Source organism: Marmota monax, unplaced genomic scaffold (genome assembly GCF_021218885.2).
Source record: "Marmota monax isolate L192 unplaced genomic scaffold, Marmota_monax_Labrador192_F-V1.1 WCK01_AAM20220418_F8-fsc00015, whole genome shotgun sequence".
NCBI classification, from domain to species: Eukaryota; Metazoa; Chordata; class Mammalia; order Rodentia; family Sciuridae; genus Marmota; species Marmota monax.
This window is the reverse complement of record NW_026692194.1, coordinates 6909126-6929923: the sequence shown is the minus strand read 5'-3', so window position 1 is coordinate 6929923 and position 20798 is coordinate 6909126. Positions and strand designations below refer to the sequence as shown.

Genomic DNA, 20798 nt, shown 5'->3' with positions numbered 1-20798 from the left:
TATGAAAATAGCCCCCAAATCTTAATAAAGGCAAACTACTCACTACTTTCAATTATATAAGTTCATGATTCTTTAAAAAAAAATTTTTTAAGACTAAATTGAAAAAAAAAGACTAAATTGATCACCTTTTCACTTTTTAAAGAACTCACTGTTTGAAAATAAGTAAAGGAAAAACAATGAGCCATTTATCCTGCCTTTTCCATACAAAAGATACTTCAAAGAAATAGGTCACAAAAGGAAATTTCTCCTTATACACATAGTCCAGCTAATAAAGGGGGCAGGAGACCACTGGATTAGAACCATTTTGCAACTGCTAATGATATAAAAAGATATAGGCAGTGGCTGCCGGCACTACCAAAGGTGGGGGCAACAATTTCATATTATGCCCAAGAGCAGGAAAAAACACAGCATAATCTAATAAACAGTTTTATCAAGAAACCTAACTAAGTCTAATCAAACCTCCAAATAATCAAAGTATAAAAATAGAGGAAAAAGAAATACATGTGAAGTTATTTAACAAGGATAAAGTTAGCAAACAGACTACGAAAGTCTATGGCTAAATAATCCATGGTACCATCACTTTCTTCAACAAACAGCCTCCCCTCCACACAAACAAAAAGAAGAATATAGAGATTTAAACATTCTTATTTTATTTTTTTAGAGAGAATTTATTTATTTTTTTTTTGTAATATTTATTTTTTAGTTTTCGGCAGGCACAACATCTTTGTCTGTATGTGGTGCTGAGGATCGAACCCGGGCCGCACGCATGCCAGGCGAGCGCGCTTCCGCTTGAGCCACATCCCCAGCCCCAAAATCATGTTTCTTAACATTGTTGTATAGCTATAGCTTCTCTGAACATAAAAGAGGTTGAGGTTATCTGCTTTTAAGTACCTATGAAATTGAGCCCACCTAATCCAGGATATTCTCCCCATCCAAAGGTCCTTAATTTAATCACATATTTAGAATGTCTTTTACCATATGAGCTATCATATTCACAGATTCTGGGGATTAGGATATGAACATGTAGTGTGGTGGGCATTTTTCATCCTACTATCTTTGATGCCTTGGTTTCTGCTTCTTGCCTTCTTGTGTGTGTCACTGCATTCAGCCCTCAATAGGTGTTTTTTTTTAAAATATTTTATTTATTTATTTATTTATTTATTTATTTATTTATTTATTTTATTTTTTTTCGGCGGACACAACATCTTTGTTTGTATGTGGTGCTGAGGATCGAACCCGGGCCGCACGCATGCCAGGCAAGCGCGCTACCGCTTGAGCCACATCCCCAGCCCGAGAGAATTTTTTAATATTTATTTTTCAGTTTTCGGTGGACACAACTTCTTTATTTTTATGTGGTGCTGAGGATCAAACCCAGCGCCCTGCACATGCTAGGCGAGCGCGTTACCGCTTGAGACACATCTCCAGCCCAGAGATTTAAACATTTTTAATTGGTTCTTTTTAGTTATACATATAACAAGAGACTAAGACATTTTTTAAGAAAAACATAACCATGACCACTAAGCTATGCTGACTCAGGCAAAATTCCTAGGAAGACAATTCACTAATAAAATTAAAGAATGAAAAGGATTATATAATAAAACAATAAACACAGACATCAATGGCTATAAACTATGGAAAAGTCAGAATTCATCAAACTAGTCCAGGCAGGTAACCAAACAAACCACAAAAAGCAAAACAAAATATTGACAACAACTTTATTAAAAAAGCCTTAAATCACAAACAAACCAAAGAACCAAATGTCCAAAAATGGACTGGATACAAAAAATATATAGCATAACGATATATGAAATTCTATTAAGCAATAAGAAGACTACTGATATACTGGTAAGCAACATGGATCACTTATAGCCATAAGTTAAAAAAAAAAAAAAAGCGGGCTGGGGTTGTGGCTCAGTGGTAGAGCACTTGCCTAGCATGTGTGAGGCCCTGGGTTCGATCCTCATCACCACATATAAATAAATAAAATAAATGTATTTTTTTAAAAAAAGCAAGCTACAAAGAGCACATACAGTTCATCTTCATTTTAATAAACTCATAAGACAGTTGCAGTGGTGCATACCTGCAATCCTAGCTACTTGGGAGGCTTTAGCAGAAGAGTTAAGTTCAAGGCCAGCCTCAGCAGCCTACTAAAACCAGTCTCAAAAAATTAAAAGGGCTTAGGTTGTAGCTGAGTGGTATAACACTTAGCCAGGCATGTATGAGGCCATGGCTTCCATCTCCAGAACCACAAAAAAATACATATAACAAAATTACAGCAAAAAAAATTCTAAGTTTAGGTGGCATAAAGCACATCAGTAGTTAACAAGGATACAAATGTGGTGATCTGTTTGACTACAAATGGGCACAAGGGATAAATGGGCTAATGCAAATGTACAACTGTAGTTTCTACAAGACTAAATACATTTGTCAAAATGAATGGAAATGTTCACTTAAAATAGATGCATTTTATCATATGTAAATTATACATCGACCAAGTTAAGTATAATTAGTAACTATTATAAGACCAATTCTCATCTTGATCCAAATTGAGAAGGAAAAATTAAAGTTTTTAAACCTGATATTTGAAAAATCTGAATGTCAAACATTTCATATTAAGAAATCACTCTAGCTGGGGGGGGGTGGCACAAGCCTGTAATTCCAGAGGCTCCGGATGCTGCTGAGGCAGGAAGATCACAAGTTCAAAACCAGCCTCAGCAATTCAGCAAGGACTTAAAGCACTTTAGTGAGGCCCTGTCTCAAAATAAAAAATAAAAAAGTTTAGGGATGTAGCTCAGTGGTAAAGCACTCCTGAGCTCAATCCCCAGTACCCAAAAAAAGAAGAAAAAGAGAAAAGGGGGGCTGGGGATGTGGCTCAAGTGGTAGCGCACTCACCTAGCATGCGTGAGGCCCTGGGTTCGATTCCCAGCACCACATAAAAATAAAACAAAGATATTGTGTCCACCTAAAAAACTAAAAAATAAATATTAAAAAAAAAGAGAGAAAAAGAAAAATCTATAAGCATTGGGCAGCTATGTCATGTTCACACTGCCAGGTACAAGTTTTCAAAAAATCCCAATTTTTGCTTCAAAGTTCAAATTTTACCATTGGCAACTAACACAGTCTGCCTTCGTTGAAGTAATCTTGTCCCTGTATCAATCCCCAGTAACAGGGCAGGGGGGGGGGGGGAATGCTTTAAACATTTAACATTCAAAATATTTTTTAAAATATTTTATTTACATTTTAGTTTTCGGCAGACACAACATCTTTGTATGTGGTGCTGAGGATCAAACCCGGGCCGCACCCATGCCAGGGGAGCGCGCTATGGTTTGAGCCACATCCCCAGCCCCTCAAAATATTTTTATACACTGAAAAAACAAATATTTACACATGAAGAGTTAAGGTGAGACATTCAAAATAACCATCTGAGTAAATACTAATAAATGATTTTTAGCATAGCATTGTATTAGGTATCTGTGTGCTTGCTATCCAAAGCAATTTCACTACTTTCATAGTAACCAATATTTAAATTTCTTGTGGAGAAGCCCATACTTTTAGCTTATGAGATCTAGATAAAATCAGCTTCAGAAATGGATCCTGTCTAGTTTAAGCCAAAGTTTGTCCTCTTTGAACTCTATCTCAGGAATAGAGCCAAAGATATATGAGCCAATGATATGTGAAGTAAGATGTGCTGGCAAGAAAGCTTACTTATTCTTATACAGCAGGTTCCAGAAGATTCTCTTTTCACCTGCATTGTATACATATGTGATATCTAAACAGTGTGGTATAAAGATAGTTGAACAGCAATTTTTGCTAACAGGGGAATGGCCAAACTGAAGTCAAAACCAAGAAAGGACAACATAGCAAGACACAAAGAAATGAAGTCCTGGTATTATAAATGTACGGATTAAAAGTAAGCCATGCCTGAAGATAGCACACGCCCAGAGTGCTTAATTAATGCTTCAAATATAACAAAAAGATTTTTAAAATTTTTTTAAATAACTATTTTTCATTTATGTTCAAAGGTGTTACTTTTGCTGGTCTTTGCCACAGAATCCTGATTAAAAACATAATTCCTAGGATGGGGCTGTAGGTCAGTAGTAGCCTCATATATATGAGGCACTAGGTTCCATCCTCAGCACCACATAAAAATAGATACTGTGTGTCCACATAAACTAAAAAACAAAATTTTTTTAAAAAATAATTCCATCTTAAAATCTTTAACCCATGCATGTTAATATCAAGAGCTATTAAGGAAAATTTTTAAATACCCCAAGTCACTGGCAAAATCAATTTTTAAAAATATCCCATCTCTTCTCGTGGTAGGTGGTGGGAAAATCAATATACTACCTTTTAATGAAAGGAGTAGTAAGCAAGATATCACAAAACCATGTACTGACAATATTCAAAATATCCAAGAACACTAATAAAACAGGAAAAAAAAAAAAAAAAAAACAGCTAGAATGTAGCTCTGTGGTAGAGCACTTGCCTAGAATACCTGAGTACAATCTCCAGCAGTACTAATCCTAGCATGTGCAAGCACTGTGAAATGTAATTACAACAGAGAGCCACAATCATACAACCGATAACCTCATAGAATAAAAAGGCATTAAAAAGTCAGCCAATTATAAATATGTAATTATAAATGATGAAGGAAAACAACTTCAGAGTGGCCTCTGAGAAAAACAAAATCAACACTTAAGACTTGAAGGCAGCTGGATACGATGGCACATGTAATCCTAATGACTTGGAGGTTGAGGAGGAGGAGGATCACAAATTCAAGGCTAGCCCAGCAACTTAGCAAGGCCCTAAGCAATTGCAACTCTGTCCCAAAATAATAAATAGGGCTCAGTGGTAAAATACTCCTGGGTTCATCCCAGTACCAAACCAAATACAAGACTTAAAGGCATAATGTACACAACAAAGGCACAGTGGCAGTGAACTGCATAACCAAAAGGTGGTAATACAAAACAATTGGACAAGGTTTAGCAGGGCTGTCATGTGAGCTTCTCAAATCAGGGAAAGTAAGCCATTTTACTACTCTCATTCCCAACAAATATTCCAATTATGCAAAGGCCCAATTCAGTCTTCCATTTTCCTTGAAACCTCCTTGTCTAACCCACTTTAGCCAAATTAATCTCTCCACAATTTCTTTAACAGATTCCAGTTTCCCAACTTCCTCTTGCAAAAGGAAAAAAAAAAAAAAAAAACTTGGTTAATGAGAAGTACACTGAAAAGAAAAAAGAACTAAATTCTAATCATAGTCTTGCTACTTTTTTTCCTCCCTCAGGATTCTTGTGAGTTTCAATGAATATATGTGAAATTACAGTATTCAAATAGCTACAGAAATATACAGATGGTCCCTGACTTACGATCTTATGATTCTTTTACTTTACCATACTTCTAATATAGATTTTGAGCTTTTCCCGTTTTTTTGTTTTTTTTTTGTTTTGTTTTGTTTTGTTTTGCTGTTGGTTATTTTTTAGAGGCAGGGGTGTGGTACTAGGGATTGAAGTCCTGAGCTACATCCCCAGTCCATCCCCTCCGTCCCCCAGTCTCAATAAGTACCTGAGGGTCTAAGTTGCTAAGGCTGGCCTTGAAATTGTAATATCCTTCTGCCTCAGCCTCTGGAGTCACTGGGATTACAGGCATATCCTACCATACCCAATTTCCCAGGCTTCTGATATGCTGTTAAAATACTCTCTTGCAATGCTCCACAGTGAAAGAGCCACATCTTCTGACCACAAGGGTCAAAAACCAACACTTTTTAGTGTACTGCATTGTTAAACTATGTTTGGTAGGTTAGGTGAGTTGAATGAATTTTCAATTTAGGGTATTTTCCCTCTGCAATGAGTTTAATCATGACAACCCCATCATAAATCCAGGAACATCTATACTACCACTGTTACATGTAATTCAACAGTATTCTAACTGCACAAGCATGGTACTACTACTTCCTGTAGTTTGGGCACAACACTTGAAGACTGTTTAAAAAAAAAAAAAAAAAAAAAAACTTTTTTTTTTTTAAGCTGATATGTCACTATATTGCCCAGGCTGGTCCCAAACTCATGATCCTCCCACCTCAGCCTCCCAAGCTTATTTATAAATCAACTATACTCTTTTTCTCCACAAAAGAAATCTAACAATATAAACCAAATAAAATTGAGCTTTTTGGGCTGGGGTTGTGGCTCAGTGGTAGAGTGCTTACCTAGCAAGTGAGAGGCCCTGGGTTCAATCTTCAGCACCACAAAAAAATAAATAAAGGTATTTTGTCCAACTACAACTAAAAAATAAATATTAAAAAAAAATTGAGCTTTTAACTTTGCGACAGTGGATGGGGCTCCAAGTCTCCCTCACTCCCCCAAACAGGAACAATTCTAAGAAACAGTTTCTAAACCATGATCATTACTAAAAATCTTGAAAAGGAAATAAGGACAAAGTCCTGTAGTTTGTCACCAGTCACATCCCTCCAGGTTAACAAGATTTTTTTCATCTTTTCTACAAGGATAGTGTCAAGATTTATCCAGTGCTTGATATAGTCAAATGCTACACATCTATAAACAGAAGTTATGTATTACTGCCATGATTCTTTACTAAACTTTTTCTTTCCTTAGTGATTATTTAATGGTGGCAAATTTCTCTTGTAGTTTCCAAAATGGGGGGGGGGGGGGGGGGAGAAATACTCAAAGACTATATTTGCCAATTTCTGCTATTCTAGAAATTTACCAATTAAAGCTTCACATCATAACCATAAACTCTATGACCTTCACTGGATGTAATCTGCCAAACCTTGGAGATTTTATATTTGACCAACAATAGCAAATCTCTCACCCTTATATGAAATGCTTGGGATGAGAAGTGTTTCAGATTTGGGAGTTTTTCAGATTTTATGTACTGGTTGAGCACCCCATCTGAAAATCCAAAATCTGAAGCTAAAATGTGAATGTTAGCTCAAAAAGCTTTGGTGGACTTTCTGATTAGGGATTTAGAGTCCCACTTAATATATAATTTATTCTGCTAGTTTAGGGATCCATGTAGAAGGGAAGATGGAAACAAAATACCACTAGAATAAAACAATTCCATTGACCACATTCTATTATAGCACTCTACTAAGCAGTAGGTCCACTGTTCCTTTATTGATCTTCTTACTTTAAACACAACTTCAAAAGCCCTATTGAACTCAAGCTTTTTGGTTTGTTTCTTGTTTTTTGAGGTGTTGAAGATCAAAACCCAGGGACTTACACATGTGAGGTAAGCACTTGACAGTACTGAACTACACACCCCCATCCTTTAAGGAGTTTTCTTAAGTCTTAGTTTATTCTGAGCTTTAGTGTTTGCTACTACTCTTGCACTTCTACATCCATCATCAGGTAATAAACCTTTCTCAATAATTAAAAAATATTGGTTCTTGAGTCTAAAGCAAAGTGCCAGAATAAAAAGTACCCCTCCATTTTGTCTTGTGATTTAGAACAAGTACATTGCATTCTTACTTAGTACTGAGATTGAACCCAGGAGCGCTCTACCACTGAGCTACACCCCCAGCCCTTTGTATTTTGAAACAGGTTCTCACTAAGTTGCCCAGGCAGGCCTCAAATTTGTGAACCTCCTGCCTCAGCTAACCAAGTCACAGGTATTATAGATACGTGCCATCATGCCTAGTACAATATTACATTTTAAAACCCTCCCAGCAGTTAAAAATAAATAAGTAGATAAATAAATAAATTGATTTTGCATTGCAAAGCCTGATGTTATAATTATGGGAGCACACATTTATTTCTTCTAATTTTCTTTTCTTTTTTTGGTACCAGGGATTGAACTCAGGGGCACTTGACACTGGGCCCTTTTTGTATTTTTTTATTTAGTGATGGGGTCTCACTGAGTTCCTTATCGCCTCGTGGTTGCTGAGGCTGCCTTTGAACACTCATGATCCTTCTATCTCAGCCTAGGGAGCCGCTGGGATTATAGGTGTGTGCCACCAAACCTGCGCTTCCAATTTTCTCTTATTGTCACATTTTCTTCCAGATATTCTGTATAAATACTCAGTGATATGACTTCAAAGACTTTATTCAAGATAACAAACAACTACAACCGTCAGGAGAGCTGGTTAAGTCAAAGTATAATCAAATAATGAAAAACGACATTGAAGCTATGAAAATTATAATTAAGCTCATACTGAAAGACACCTACAACTTATTAATAAAAATAATATGGGGGGAATGGGGTTGTGGCTCGCGGTAGAGGGCTTGCCTAGCCCAGGCAAGGCCCTGGGTTCGATCCTCAGCACTACATAAAATAAGTAAAATAAAGATACTGTGTCCAACTACAACTAAAAAATATTTTTAAAATAATATCAGGGGACTAGGGATAGAGTGCTTTCACAGTAATAAGCAAGTACCTGGGTTTGATCACCAGCACTGAAATAGTAGTAATACCAATAACAGAGTAATGTGTAATTATTAGTTTATATAAATAGCATGTGGGAGGAAAGGGAAAGAATGATTGAAGAGATGTTTGCCAAAATGTGAGAGATTTATTTAGTAAACTTAGTTTCAGATTATAATTTTCACCTTAATTGTTTTCTATTCTATTTGACTTTCTTCTAGAGAAGTTAACCTCCTTTCTAGATTGAGAAACAACAAAGCTACTTTCATTCTTTTAAAAAAGCCTAATCACCCTCACATATCAATGGATGGGGCTCTTCTCAGCACTGAACACTACTAATGACACTTAACATATTCTAAAAACCTAAAGAAAATTATAATGTAGCACTAATGGGTAAAAATTATACTGACTCTCCAATAAAAGAATCCACCAAGGGGTAATATTGGAATAAAACCGTTTTGGCTGAATGCTAACTCATATGATATGTACAAGAAGGGGATAACTCAAATGGAGTTCAAGCCTCGTACTGGAAAACCACCAGATATCTTCTTCTCTCTTCATACAGCTTCAATGTCAACTGTTTCCACAAATCTGCTCCAATTCTTTCTGCAAACAGTCTCCTCTGATAGCTCAATGTTTCTGCTCCCCTACATCAGCTTGCCAAAGCCCTCATCTGGTTGCTCAGAGCCAAATGGCCATTTAGTTTAAATACTCTTTCACAGGAAAAACCTGATTAGTCAACAGAAACCCCATCAATCCAATGAAGTTAGGAGTCTATCTCTAATCCAATCTGCAATGGCTAAGAAGTATAGTCTTCCGGAGTGCCGAAGTCCAGCTGGGCACAAATAACCAGGAGGTGACAAGCAACTTGAAGGTTGAAATGGGAACTACTTTATTGCAAGGGAACTCAGCGGGAACTGATCGAGAACTCAAAGTAGTGGGCACCCAAGGTAGGAGGAGCCGCTTCTCTGCCGGACAGCAGAGGTATATATACTTAACTAATTACACACAGCTTGACTCAATTATCATCATCTAGATACAGCAGTCAGCCAATAAGGAATCCTCATCATCTTAATGGCTCGCTGGCATTGCTTCACAAACCACTCCTCCTGGTAAACTGCCAGGCGCCGTCTTGACTTGATTTGCATCCCCAACACAGAGGGATATAAGAAAGATAGGACCTCTGCCAGGTGTGGTATAGCACACCTGTAATCACAGCAACTCAGGAGGCTGAGGCAGGAGGATCACAAATTCAAAGCCAGCCTCAGCCATTTAACAAGGCCCTAAAAAAACTAGGGAGACCCTGTCTCAAAATAAAAACAGCCTGCAGGACAAGGTAGCACAGACCTATATATAATCCCAGCAGCTCAGGAGGCTGAGGTAGGAGGATTATGAGTTCAAAGTCAGCCTCAGCAACTCAGCAAGATTCCATCTCTAAATAAAATATAAAAAAGGGCTGGAGATGTAGCCCAGTGGTTAATCTGGGTTCAATCCCTGGTACCACAAAGAAGTTATGAACTACATACACCCCCAGTGCCCACAATTGCATTTTTTTTCTATGGTACAAACATGTTTACTTGGGGCTGGGGTTGTGGCTCAGTGGTAGATCGCTCACCTAGCACAGATGAGACATTGGGTTCGATCCTCAGCACCACACAAAAATAAAATAAAGGTTATTGTGTCCACCCACAACTAAAACAAATATTTAAAAAAAAAAAATGTTTACTGGGACTGGGCTTGTGGCTCAGTGGCAGAGCGCTTGCCCCGTACACGTGAGGCACTGGATTCAATCCTCAGCACCACATAAAAAAATGAATAAACAAAATAAAGATATTGCATCCGTCTATAACTAAAAAATATTTTTTAAAAAAAATGTTTACTTAGCTCTACTCTCTACAAAACAATATGTTAGGATTGGGAGAAGAAAAAGTAAAACATGGTCCCTGACTATAAGGAACTCACCATCTAGCAAACGAAGTTCAAAGGAAGCTGCTGTTAATTTTAAAAGTATTTTTAAAAGGAGGGGGAGCCACAAATTAAATATTCTCTAAAAGTTATAAGCCATTTTAAGAAAGGGTAAAAGAGATTTTGAGAAGCCTCACAAAAAAGGTGAGAAGTCTAGAAAGGTAAATTTGGACAAACTGCTATAATACAAAGTTAAGATTTTATTCTTCAAGCAGTGAAGAGTTGTGACAGTTTAAGTGGGAAACATGATGTTCATATCTGTGTTTTAGACAGGCAACTCTGAAGTTGCTGCTGCATGCATTAAAAAAATACTGAGGGCTGGGGTTGTGGCTCAGCGGTACAGTGCTCGCCTGGCATGCGCGAGGCCCTGGGTTCAATCCTCAACACCACATAAAAATAAATAAACAAAATAAAGGTATTGTGTACAACTAAAAAATAAATATTAAAAAAAAAAAAATACTGAAAGTTATAAGTAGCCAGCTTCAGTGGCACATGCCTGTTACACAGGAACTCAGGAGGTTGAGGCAGGAAGATCACAAATCCCAGTCCAGTCTATGCAATTCAGCAAAAGCTTGTCTCAAAATTTTTAAAAATAAAAAGGGCTAGATACGTAGCTTAATGGTAAAGTTTCCCTGGGTTCATTCCCGGTATTATAATTATTTTTTTTTAAAAATAGTTATAGGGGCTGAATTGTGTCTCAGTGGTAGAGTACTTGCCCAGTATGCATGAGGCACTGGGTTCAATCCTCAGCACCACATAAAAATATTGTGTCCACCTAAAACTAAAAACAAATATTTTAAAAAAAATAAAATAAAAAAGGATTGGGGATATAGTTGAATGGTAAGGCATGTGTTCACAAGATCCTGAATTTGATCCCCAGAATCATATAAAAAATAAACAAACTAACTAAAACTATGTGGTGAATATGGCCAAAAGGTTGAAATACAGTCATTCCTTAGTATAGGGGAAAATGGGACTTCCAGGATCCCCCTTGAATACCAAAATCCTAGGCTGCTCAAGTCCCTTGTATAAAATGGTACACAGCATTTGCACACAAGCTTCATACATGCTCCTAAATATTCTAGATTATTTATAACAGCAAATACAATGTAAATGTATATAAACAGTTACTTTGTATTATTTAGGGAATGACAAGGAAAAAAAAGTCTGTGAATGTTCAATACAAGACCCAACTGTTTTCCAAGTATTTCCAATTTACAGCTGGTTGAAACAGATACAAAGAGCTGACCATACTTAACTCCTCTTATAAGGTTTAACAGTCCTATGACAACTCAATATTAAGTTAGAACATAAAATATGAAAACCTAAAAAGTGACGACACAAGACAGTTCATTAGGGGCTGGGGATGTGGCTCAAGCAGTAGCGAGCTTGCCTGGCAAGCGTGCGGCCCGGGTTCGATCCTCAGCACCACATACAAAGATGTTGTGTCCACCAAAAACTAAAATAAATAAATAAATAAATATTTAAAAAAAAAAGACAGTTCATTAAATAAAAAACATAAATGGCTAATAAAAACATGAGTGGTTAAACTGGCTGTTAGATTTTTTTGCCAAAACCCATTTTTTTATTGGTACATCATAGTTGTACATAAGGGTGGGAGATGGTACATATTCCTACAGGCATACAATGTGACAATATAATTTGGTTAATATCATCCCCCGCATTTCCCCTTTTCCTGACCCTCCCACTGGTCCCTCTTCTCTATTCTACTAATCTCCCTTCAATTTTCATGAGATCCCCTTCACCTTCCTTTTCCTTTTTCCTCTCTACCACATGAGAGAAAACATACAACCCCTGACCCTCTGAGCTTGGGTTATTTCGCTTAACAGAACAGTCTCAAGTTCCTGCAAATGACAATTTCATTTTTTTTTTAATCTTTGAAAACACTTTTTTTAAGACAATATTCACCACAGGTTGAGGATGCCCAAGTTACACAGACTCTGCTTTAAGAATGGAAATAAATAGCCTTTTTTTGGGGGGGGCAGGGGGGAATAAGATGAACAGACTGGAGCTGGGAGTGTAACTCAGTGGTACACTTTCCTACCACACGAGGCCACATTCAATCCCAGCACAGGAAAAAAAAAAAAAAAAAAAGCTAGACAGAAAAATATTTATATTTTTTACATGGTAATAACATTTCTAGGAATCTATGTCTTCAGAATCAGGGATTTAATTAAAAGATTTATGTCCCAGGATGATCATTACAGCATTACTCATATTTATGAAAGAATAAGAAAAATATAATAGAGAAATATTAAATTCTATGTAAGATGAAATATTACAGACAAAAACATGTTTTCAAAAGCTAAAAAGCACCAGGGATGCCTGTAATTCAGTGGCTCTGGAGGCTGACTGACACAGGAGGATCACAGGTTCAAAGCCAGCCTCAGCAACGGCAAGGTGCTAACGTAGTGAGACCCTGCCTCTAAACAAAATACAAAACAGGGCTGGGGATGTGGCTCAGTGGTCAAGTGACTCTGAGTTCAATCCCCAGTACATGCCCCCCGCAAAAAAAAAAAAGAGCTAATAAAAGAAGCCAAGTGTGATGGTGCACACCTGTAATCCCAGGAACTCAGGAGGCTGAGGAAGGAGTATCACAACTTCTAGTTCAGCTTCAGCAATTTGGCAAGACCTTAAGTAACTTAAGTGAGACTGTTTCAAAAAGGGCTGAGGATGCAATTCAGTGGTAAAGCACTCCTGAGTTCAATCCCCAGTACCAAAAAAACCAAAACAAACAAACAAAGAAAACTAATTTTGCAACATAATCCTAATGGTACAGGAGGCTGAAACAGGAGGATAACAAATTCAAGATCAGCCTCAGCAACTTACCAAGGTCCTAAGCAACTTAGTCTCAAAATAAATAAATAAAAATTTAAAAAAAGAGCTAGGGATGTAGCTTAGTGGTAAAGTACCCCTTGGTTTAAATCTCCAGTACAAATTTCCCCCCACCCCAGTGGGGCACACTGGTAATTCCAACAACACACAGGCTGAGGCAGGAGGATTCTAAGATTCAGGATTCAGGCCAGACTAAGCAATTTATCAAGACTCTGTCTTAAAAGAAAAAAAAAAAAGTGGGAGGGGAGTTGCGGGGACTGGAGTATAGTTCAATGGTTTTGCACCCCTGGGTTCAATACCCAGTACTGGGGGAAAATTTTTTTTTTCCTCATTAAATTTTTTGTTTTAATGGGTCTCAAAATTCTGTGACAGATTTTTGGTCAAGTTGTTTCCATTAAAAAGTACTGATTTTAAAAACTAATAACTTAAAACTGCCACACACAAAAAAACAAAATGGTCCACAAAACATTTTCCTTTCCTTCTGAAGGTTTTATGCATTGTTATCATTAACCAGTCTTTTACTATTAAATTTAAATGGCCAACTGAGACAAACAGTTTTGAAACCATTCTTCCACCACTGGGGTGGCAGGTATTAGGGGTAATATTCATTTAGCCTTCTGAGCTTTCTGGGCAGACTTGGTGACCTTGCCAGCTCCACTGGGGGAAAATTTTTAATAAAGAAAATGGTCGAACAATGTTAGAGGAAACATGGTAGATATTAAGCTACATTCATCTCATTCTCCAATTTTAAAAAGTATAGTATACAAAAAATATATATTTCAAAGTATCAACAGGAGTTAGGCGGTTAAATTATAGGTGATCTAAAAGTTTTCAATTTACCTACAGTGAGCATCTGTAACCTTATAACGTGGGGAGGTAACAAGTGAAAAAGCAAAAGGCACAGTCCATTTGACTAAGATCACACACTGGTCAAGTCATTGTGGTAAACTTCCTTTCTTTTAATAAAAATATAAAAATTGGGGGTGGGGATGTAGCTCAATGATATAGCACTTGCCTGAAAATATAAAGTTTTTATTAATACATCACTCCACATGGAAGAAATACCTATAAAGGAGACATACAGACACTATCACTATTAAACATACAAGGAATATTAACTAATACTTTTTTCATGAAACATGTTATCAAATGTTATTACACAATGCCGATAGCCTACATGTAATATACTGAAAGTACTTATAGTGCATCATGGTTTAGAAGTTACTTAATAAAGATACTTAGACTAAATATCTGAATACTATTATCCTTGAAAGTCAGTATTTCAAACATTGTTTTAAGAGGACATATATTGCTAGGCACAGTGGCACAGCCTATAATCCCAGCAACTCGGGAGGCTGAGACAGGAGTTCAAGACCAGACTCCACAACTTAACAGCAAAGCCCTAAGCCATTGAGCGACATCCTGTCTCAAAATAAAAAGGACTGGGGGCTGGGGATGTAGCTCAGTGGTAGAGCGCTTGCCTGGCACATGTGAGGCACTGGGTTAGATCCTCAGCAGCATATAAAAATAAATAAATAAAATACAGGTATTGTGTCCATCTACAACTAAAAAATTTTTAAATAAAAAGGGTTGGGAATGTGGCTCAATGGTAAAGCACCCCTGGGTTAAATCCCAAATACCCGCCCCCAAAAAGGACATGTACTTAACAAAATTAATTTACCAAATAAAAATCCATAATTTGAGATTATGTAATGCAGTAAGATCAAATTTTCAAATTTTAAGAGTCAAATACCTATGCAGTGTTGGAGATTGAACCCAGGGGCATGTAGAACAATGGTAAACTGCCCCTGAGTTAAATCCCCATGACCCAAAAAAATAATATATCACCACAAAATTTATACAGTTGTAGTCTGATCTGGGATTAAGTTCTGATCAAACCCTGGCTTCTCAAAATGTAACCATGTGAACTTAGCAAGTTATATGAACTCTAAGCCTGTTTTTTTATTTATTTATTTTTTTTTTTAATCTAAAATCAGTTTAATAGAGCTCCTTCCCCCCTCCTTCTTTCTCTGGTACTGGGGATTAACCCAGAAGGTGCTCTACCACTGAGCTCTTTTTTAATCTTTATTTTCAGACAGAGTCTCAATAAATTGTGTTGCTGAGGCTGGCCTTGAACTTGTGATCCTTCTGCCTCAATTTCTAGGGTTCTGGGACTACAAGCAGGCATCACCATACCTAACGAGAATCTCAAATGATATGTCAAATGAAACTAAGAAACTTAGTAAGATTCTTAGAAATAAAAAATATAAAACTGAGCTGGGATGTAGCTCATTGGAATAGTGCCCCTGGGTTCAATCCCCAGTGCCAAAAAATAAACAGACTTTATCCTAAACTGAATAGAATTCCACAAATTGATACCACAAAAACCCACCCAGTGTATCCAAGCGCTATAAATTCCTTCCTAATTAAAAACAAAACATAAAGGAAAATGGAAACTTGGATGTTAGTACTGGGCTAGGGATATAGCTCAGTAGACAGCTTGCCTATTACACGCCTAAGTTTCAACTTCCAGAATATCTGTAAGTACCCTATTAAAAACAGGGTGAGGGTCAGTCCTTACTAGGGATTTAGCCTGAATCCAGGCATGCTTCAATGGGTAATCACCCATAGACAAATCCATGTATTTGTGTATCTGTGTATGTTTTATGATGGAAGTTTACACTGTGGCTGGAGCCTTACATATATAAATGGCTTGGAACTTCCTTTCCTCCTACAATTAGTTCTCAGTAGAACTACAGGTACAACTGGTAATATTAACACTCTCAAAAACTAGGGGTTGGGGATTTAGCTCAGTGGCAGAGCCTGTCTAGCATGCACAAGGCCCTGAGTTCGGGCCTCAGCCTTGGAGAAAAAAAAAGAAGAAAAAAACTTCCCTGCACCCGCCCCCCCAAAAAAAAAGTAATGATAGGGGCTGAGGTTGTAGCTCAGTGGTAGAGCACTTGCCTAGCATGTGTGAGGCACTGGGTTCAATCCTCAGCATCACATAAAAATAAACAAAATACAGGTATTGTGTCCATTAAAAAGAACAACTAATGACAAAAGGAAGCTATTTACAATCTATTATTACCAAGTTTTATTTTATTAATTATATTACATTCTACCAAGTTTTTAAATAATATTCTATATGAAATCCTTACCTCTGTGACTATCTGACATACTATCCACATGTGTACTTTTTTTTTTTTTTTTTTTTGGTACCAGGGATTGAACCCAGGGGCTCTTAACCACTGAGCCTCATCCCCAGCCCTCTTTATTTTTATTTTTATTTTGAGGCAGGGTCTCACCAAGTTGCTTAGGGCCTTGCTAAATTGCTGAGGTTGGCTTTGAACTCGAGATTCTCCTGCCTCAGCCTCCTGAGTCACTGGGATTACAGGTGTGCACCCAGCCATATGTGTACTCTTTCAAAATTTGGAGCTGGGGATATGGCTCTGGTGGAGTGCTTGTCTGGCATGCTTGAGGCCCCAGGTTCAATCTCCAGCAACAACAACAACACACACAAAAAAAAAATTTTTAGTTTATATATTACCAATGTTTTCAGGCACATGTCTTTAAATTTGATCAGTGTTTATAAATTTGAACAGAAACAGGGCTTTGGCTTTTTTAATAATTCTAATAGCTTCTTTAACATCAACTCAAAACACATCCCCAAAAAAATAAATAATTCTATTTCTTCTCTTGGTAGGTGAAATTGTTATGGGGAGTTGATATCAACAGATAAACCTTGGGTTGCGGTTGTGGCTCAGTGGTTGAGCACTCGCCTAGCACGTGAGAAGCCCAGGGTTCAATCTTCAGCACCATATAAAATAAAATAAAGGTAGTATATCCAACTACAAATAAAAAAAATAATTTTTTTAAAAAGAAATCTTAAGCACGTTATTTTGGGGCTTTAATTCTGAATTTCTAATCAAGGTTGAATTGATAATATGCATCTTTGTACAACCTATAAGGGAGAAAAAAGGCAGACCATAGATACTGACTGTGAGATTACAAAAACACACATAATCTCCTGATTCAACACATTTCATCGAGTTTCAGTCATCATACTCCATTCATCATAGCCACGGATAAATATTCCTATGGTAAGATACAGCAATACCTTCTGTCCTCAAGGTATTCAACAATGCGTGTGTGTGTGTGTGTGTGTGTGTGTGTGTTACTGGGGATTAAATCCAGGCCCCAACCATGCTAGGCAAGCACTCCACCACTGAGCTACATACCTCCAGCCCTTTTTAAAGTTTTAAGACAGAACCTTGATAAATTGCCCAAACCAACCTCAAACTGGGATCCTCCTACCCCAGGCTCCACAGAATAGCTGAGATTACGAGTGATTAAGAGTGTGTGTGTGTCTCACTGTGTCCAATGGAATTTAACAATTTTATGTTAAATTTGGGATACAGGAATTGCACCAATGGAAAAAATAATCTTGTAACAACCTCAGAGGAAAAAAAAAAAAAAAAAGCAACTGGCAATAGCCTCATATAAACTTCATATAAAACTGCAGAAGTAAATTTTTTTAAAAAAAGGAAGCATCATTGTGAGATCAGTTTAAATGTTCAGCAGGTCATGGGGGAGTGTGGTTAAATGGTTATTAAAACAAGGGACACTACCACTGAGCCACATCCCAACCCTTTTTTTTTTTAATTTAGCCCTTTTTTTATTGAGATTGGATCTCCCTAAATTACCAAAACTGACCTGGAATTTGTGATTCTCCTGATCAATCTGAGTTGATGGGATTACAGGTTTGCCTGGCTGCACCCAGCTGCAGGCAAATGTTTAAATTGAACCTTAAAAAGAGATATTAAACTAAACAAGGCATGATGGCACACGCTACAATCCCAGCAGTTCAGGAGACTGAGACAGGAGGACTGCAAGTTGAAGACTAGCCTCAGCAACTTAGTGAGGCCCAGTCTCAAAATTTACAAAAAGAAAAATAAAAAGTGGGGGAGCTGGGGATACAGCCCAGTAGTAAAGTGCCCCTGGGTTCGTTCAATCCCCAGTCATCCTCTCAATCCTCCCCCTGCAAAAAAAAAAAAAATACTTTAAGAGGCCACTGGCTTATACCAAAATTCCAGGTGTTTCCCAGATCATCTTGAATAAGACTCTACTTTAATATCAAGATAACTTTCAAAAGATTAATAAACTTTAATTAAGATACTATAATTTGGGGCTGGAGTTGTGGCTCAGTGGCACTGTGCTTGCCAAGTGTGTGTAAGGCACTGGGTTCAATTCTAGGCACGACATATAAATAAATTAAAGGTCCACTGACAACTAAAAAAGTATTTTTTTAAAAAAAGATACTATGATACCAGGTGTGGTGGTACACACCTATAATCTCAGAAGTTAGGGAAGGTGAAGCAGAAGGATCATAGGTTCATAACTAACCTCAGCAATTTAGTGAGACCTTAAGCAACTTAGTGAGACCCTGTCTAAAAATAAAAAAGGGCTGGGGATGAGGCTCAGTGGAAGCAGGACTGGGCTCAAACCCCCCCACCCAGGGAGGGTGGTAATTAAAATGTTTCTAGTTAAGTTTAAAATAAGTTTTTTGAAAATTATTTTTTCCTAACATGCATGAGACAGCAAACTCATTACTTTTCCAACTTAGAATTAAGTCACAATCAGCCAGACATGGTAGTGTGTGCCTGTACTGTAATACTACATAACTCTGCAAACTGAGCCAGGAGGATCACAGGATCAAGGCCAACCTGAGCAATTTATGAAGACCCTACCTCAAAACATAATTTAAAAAAAAAAAAAAGGGCTGGGAGCTCAGGGGTATTTGCTCAGCATGAAGGCACTGGGTTTCAATCCTCAGTACCACAAAATAAAGTCACACACACGGAAGATACAGAATAGTTTCACTGAGAAAAATTGCTAAGGACTTATGTTTACCTTCATATCAGAAACCACCTGCACCAAGACAAAAGTATCTCAAAATACAAATAACCTTAAAATTCTAGAAAAATTTAGCATGACACAAATGCTAGAAGTACATTTGAATATGTGCAAAAGCCTACTTCCACCTGTCAGGAAGTAAATACACAGTTGAAAGCAAACAAGAACTCTTCCACTTTTCTTACCACCTTTGGTCATTAATGGAAATTCAAACACAAACACGATGGCGCATTTTGCATATCAATTGTTTAAGTATCAGTTGTTTAAGTGAATGATATTAGAAAAAAGGGTAATTTGGAAGTGTGTTGAAATAACACACACAGAATACAAGTTCAATTCCTACATAAACTGCTCATAAACAAGCATTTTCTCATCAATCCAGTTTCTGTAAATTGGTCTTTTCATCGAATTTTACCTCTTCCAACCCAGGCCTTCGGGCCCAGAAGTAGTTGACTTGCAATATCGCTTGCATCTCTAAACTGAAATACCATCTTTCCAAGGTCAGGAATAAAACAATCTGGCCAGAAATGATCAACATATGCTAGTTAACAATAAAAAGTATAAGGAATCAGTTCTTTCTTTCCAGGAGACAGGCCATGACTATCCCGGGATGGTATCTATAGTACCTACTCTCCTTAACAGAATTTACCACTAAAACGATTAATGTTACAGTAAGAAATAACATTAAAAAAAAAAAAAAAGGTATGAAGGTTCCAGTCATCACTATCACAGTTCATTTTCAGCTATTTAAGGAGTAGCAGATGGGTTTAATACACCCACACACCCCCAAGGGAGGGAAAATCCACCACCCTCCTCCCAGGGAGTTTAATGAAGATTAGCAGGTGAGAGAGGCCTCAACGGCACGCTAGAAATCAAAGAGGGCGGCCGGAGCGCTCGGACTGCGGAGGAAATCCTTCTCCTACGACCCCACCTCCCCTCACCTTCCAGGCACAGCGAAGGAGGCAAAGGGCTCATTAGTGCCTTCGTTAATTGACACCTGTAATGAGGAAACTTTTTAAGAGCGCCCAGGCCGGGCCCGGCCGGAGCTCCGCAGCGTCGGCCGCCGCCTCTCCAGCGCCCAGGTAACTCGGGCGGCCGGGCCCGAGACGCCGAGGCGGCCGCGCCACCGCGCACCTTCCCCGGGCGCTAGGCCCGCACGCCGCCGGGCCCAGCCGTCGCTTTCCGCAGGCCGCGGCAGCCTGGGGAGGCCGGAGAGCGCCGCGAGGACCCCAAACCTTGCACCCCGACAGGCCTCTACCCCGGCTACTTACTTTCATTTAACACCTCCACCAGGTCTGCGCAGTTCTCGCACATCGTTCGGCCGCCGCCCCCCCCCTCCCCCGCTTCGGATCGTACTGACTGATCCCGACCGGCGGGGGGAGGGGAGAGAGGCGGAGGAGGGGGCCGGCCGGCCGGCGGGGCGGGGAGGCGACGAGGGCGGGCGGCGGCGGGGACGGGGCGGGGAGCAGGAGAATGGGGGAGGGGGCCGGCGGTCCCCGGAGCGGGCGGGGGAGAGGAGGGGGGCGAGGGGAGGTGCGCAGGCCGGAGGGGCGCGGAGGCGCCGGCGGCGGGGAAGGGGGGGAAGGACAGGGGAGGGGAGAGGGAGGGGGCGGGTGGGGAGAGAAGCAGCAGAGTCACTTCACCGACCAGACGCCGCGGCCACCGCCGACGCCGCCGCCATTTTA

At 38.7% G+C, this 20798-nt stretch overlaps 1 protein-coding gene across 4 annotated transcripts in view; it reads right to left on the bottom strand.

The window, feature by feature from the left end:
- The window catches only part of Usp34 (ubiquitin specific peptidase 34), a 219644-nt gene extending 199082 nt beyond the window's left edge, over positions 1-20562 (bottom strand). For 3 of the 4 annotated variants that reach the window (XM_046423315.2, XM_046423320.2, XM_058572885.1), the window contains exon 1: positions 20385-20562. In XM_046423315.2, the coding sequence (XP_046279271.1) occupies positions 20385-20427 (43 nt within the window). In that variant the 5' untranslated portion in view covers positions 20428-20562. Of the gene's footprint in view, positions 1-20054; positions 20182-20384 lie in introns of those variants that run through there. The other variant, XM_058572875.1, reaches the window with a different exon arrangement.
- Between the last annotated feature and the right edge of the window lie 236 nt (positions 20563-20798).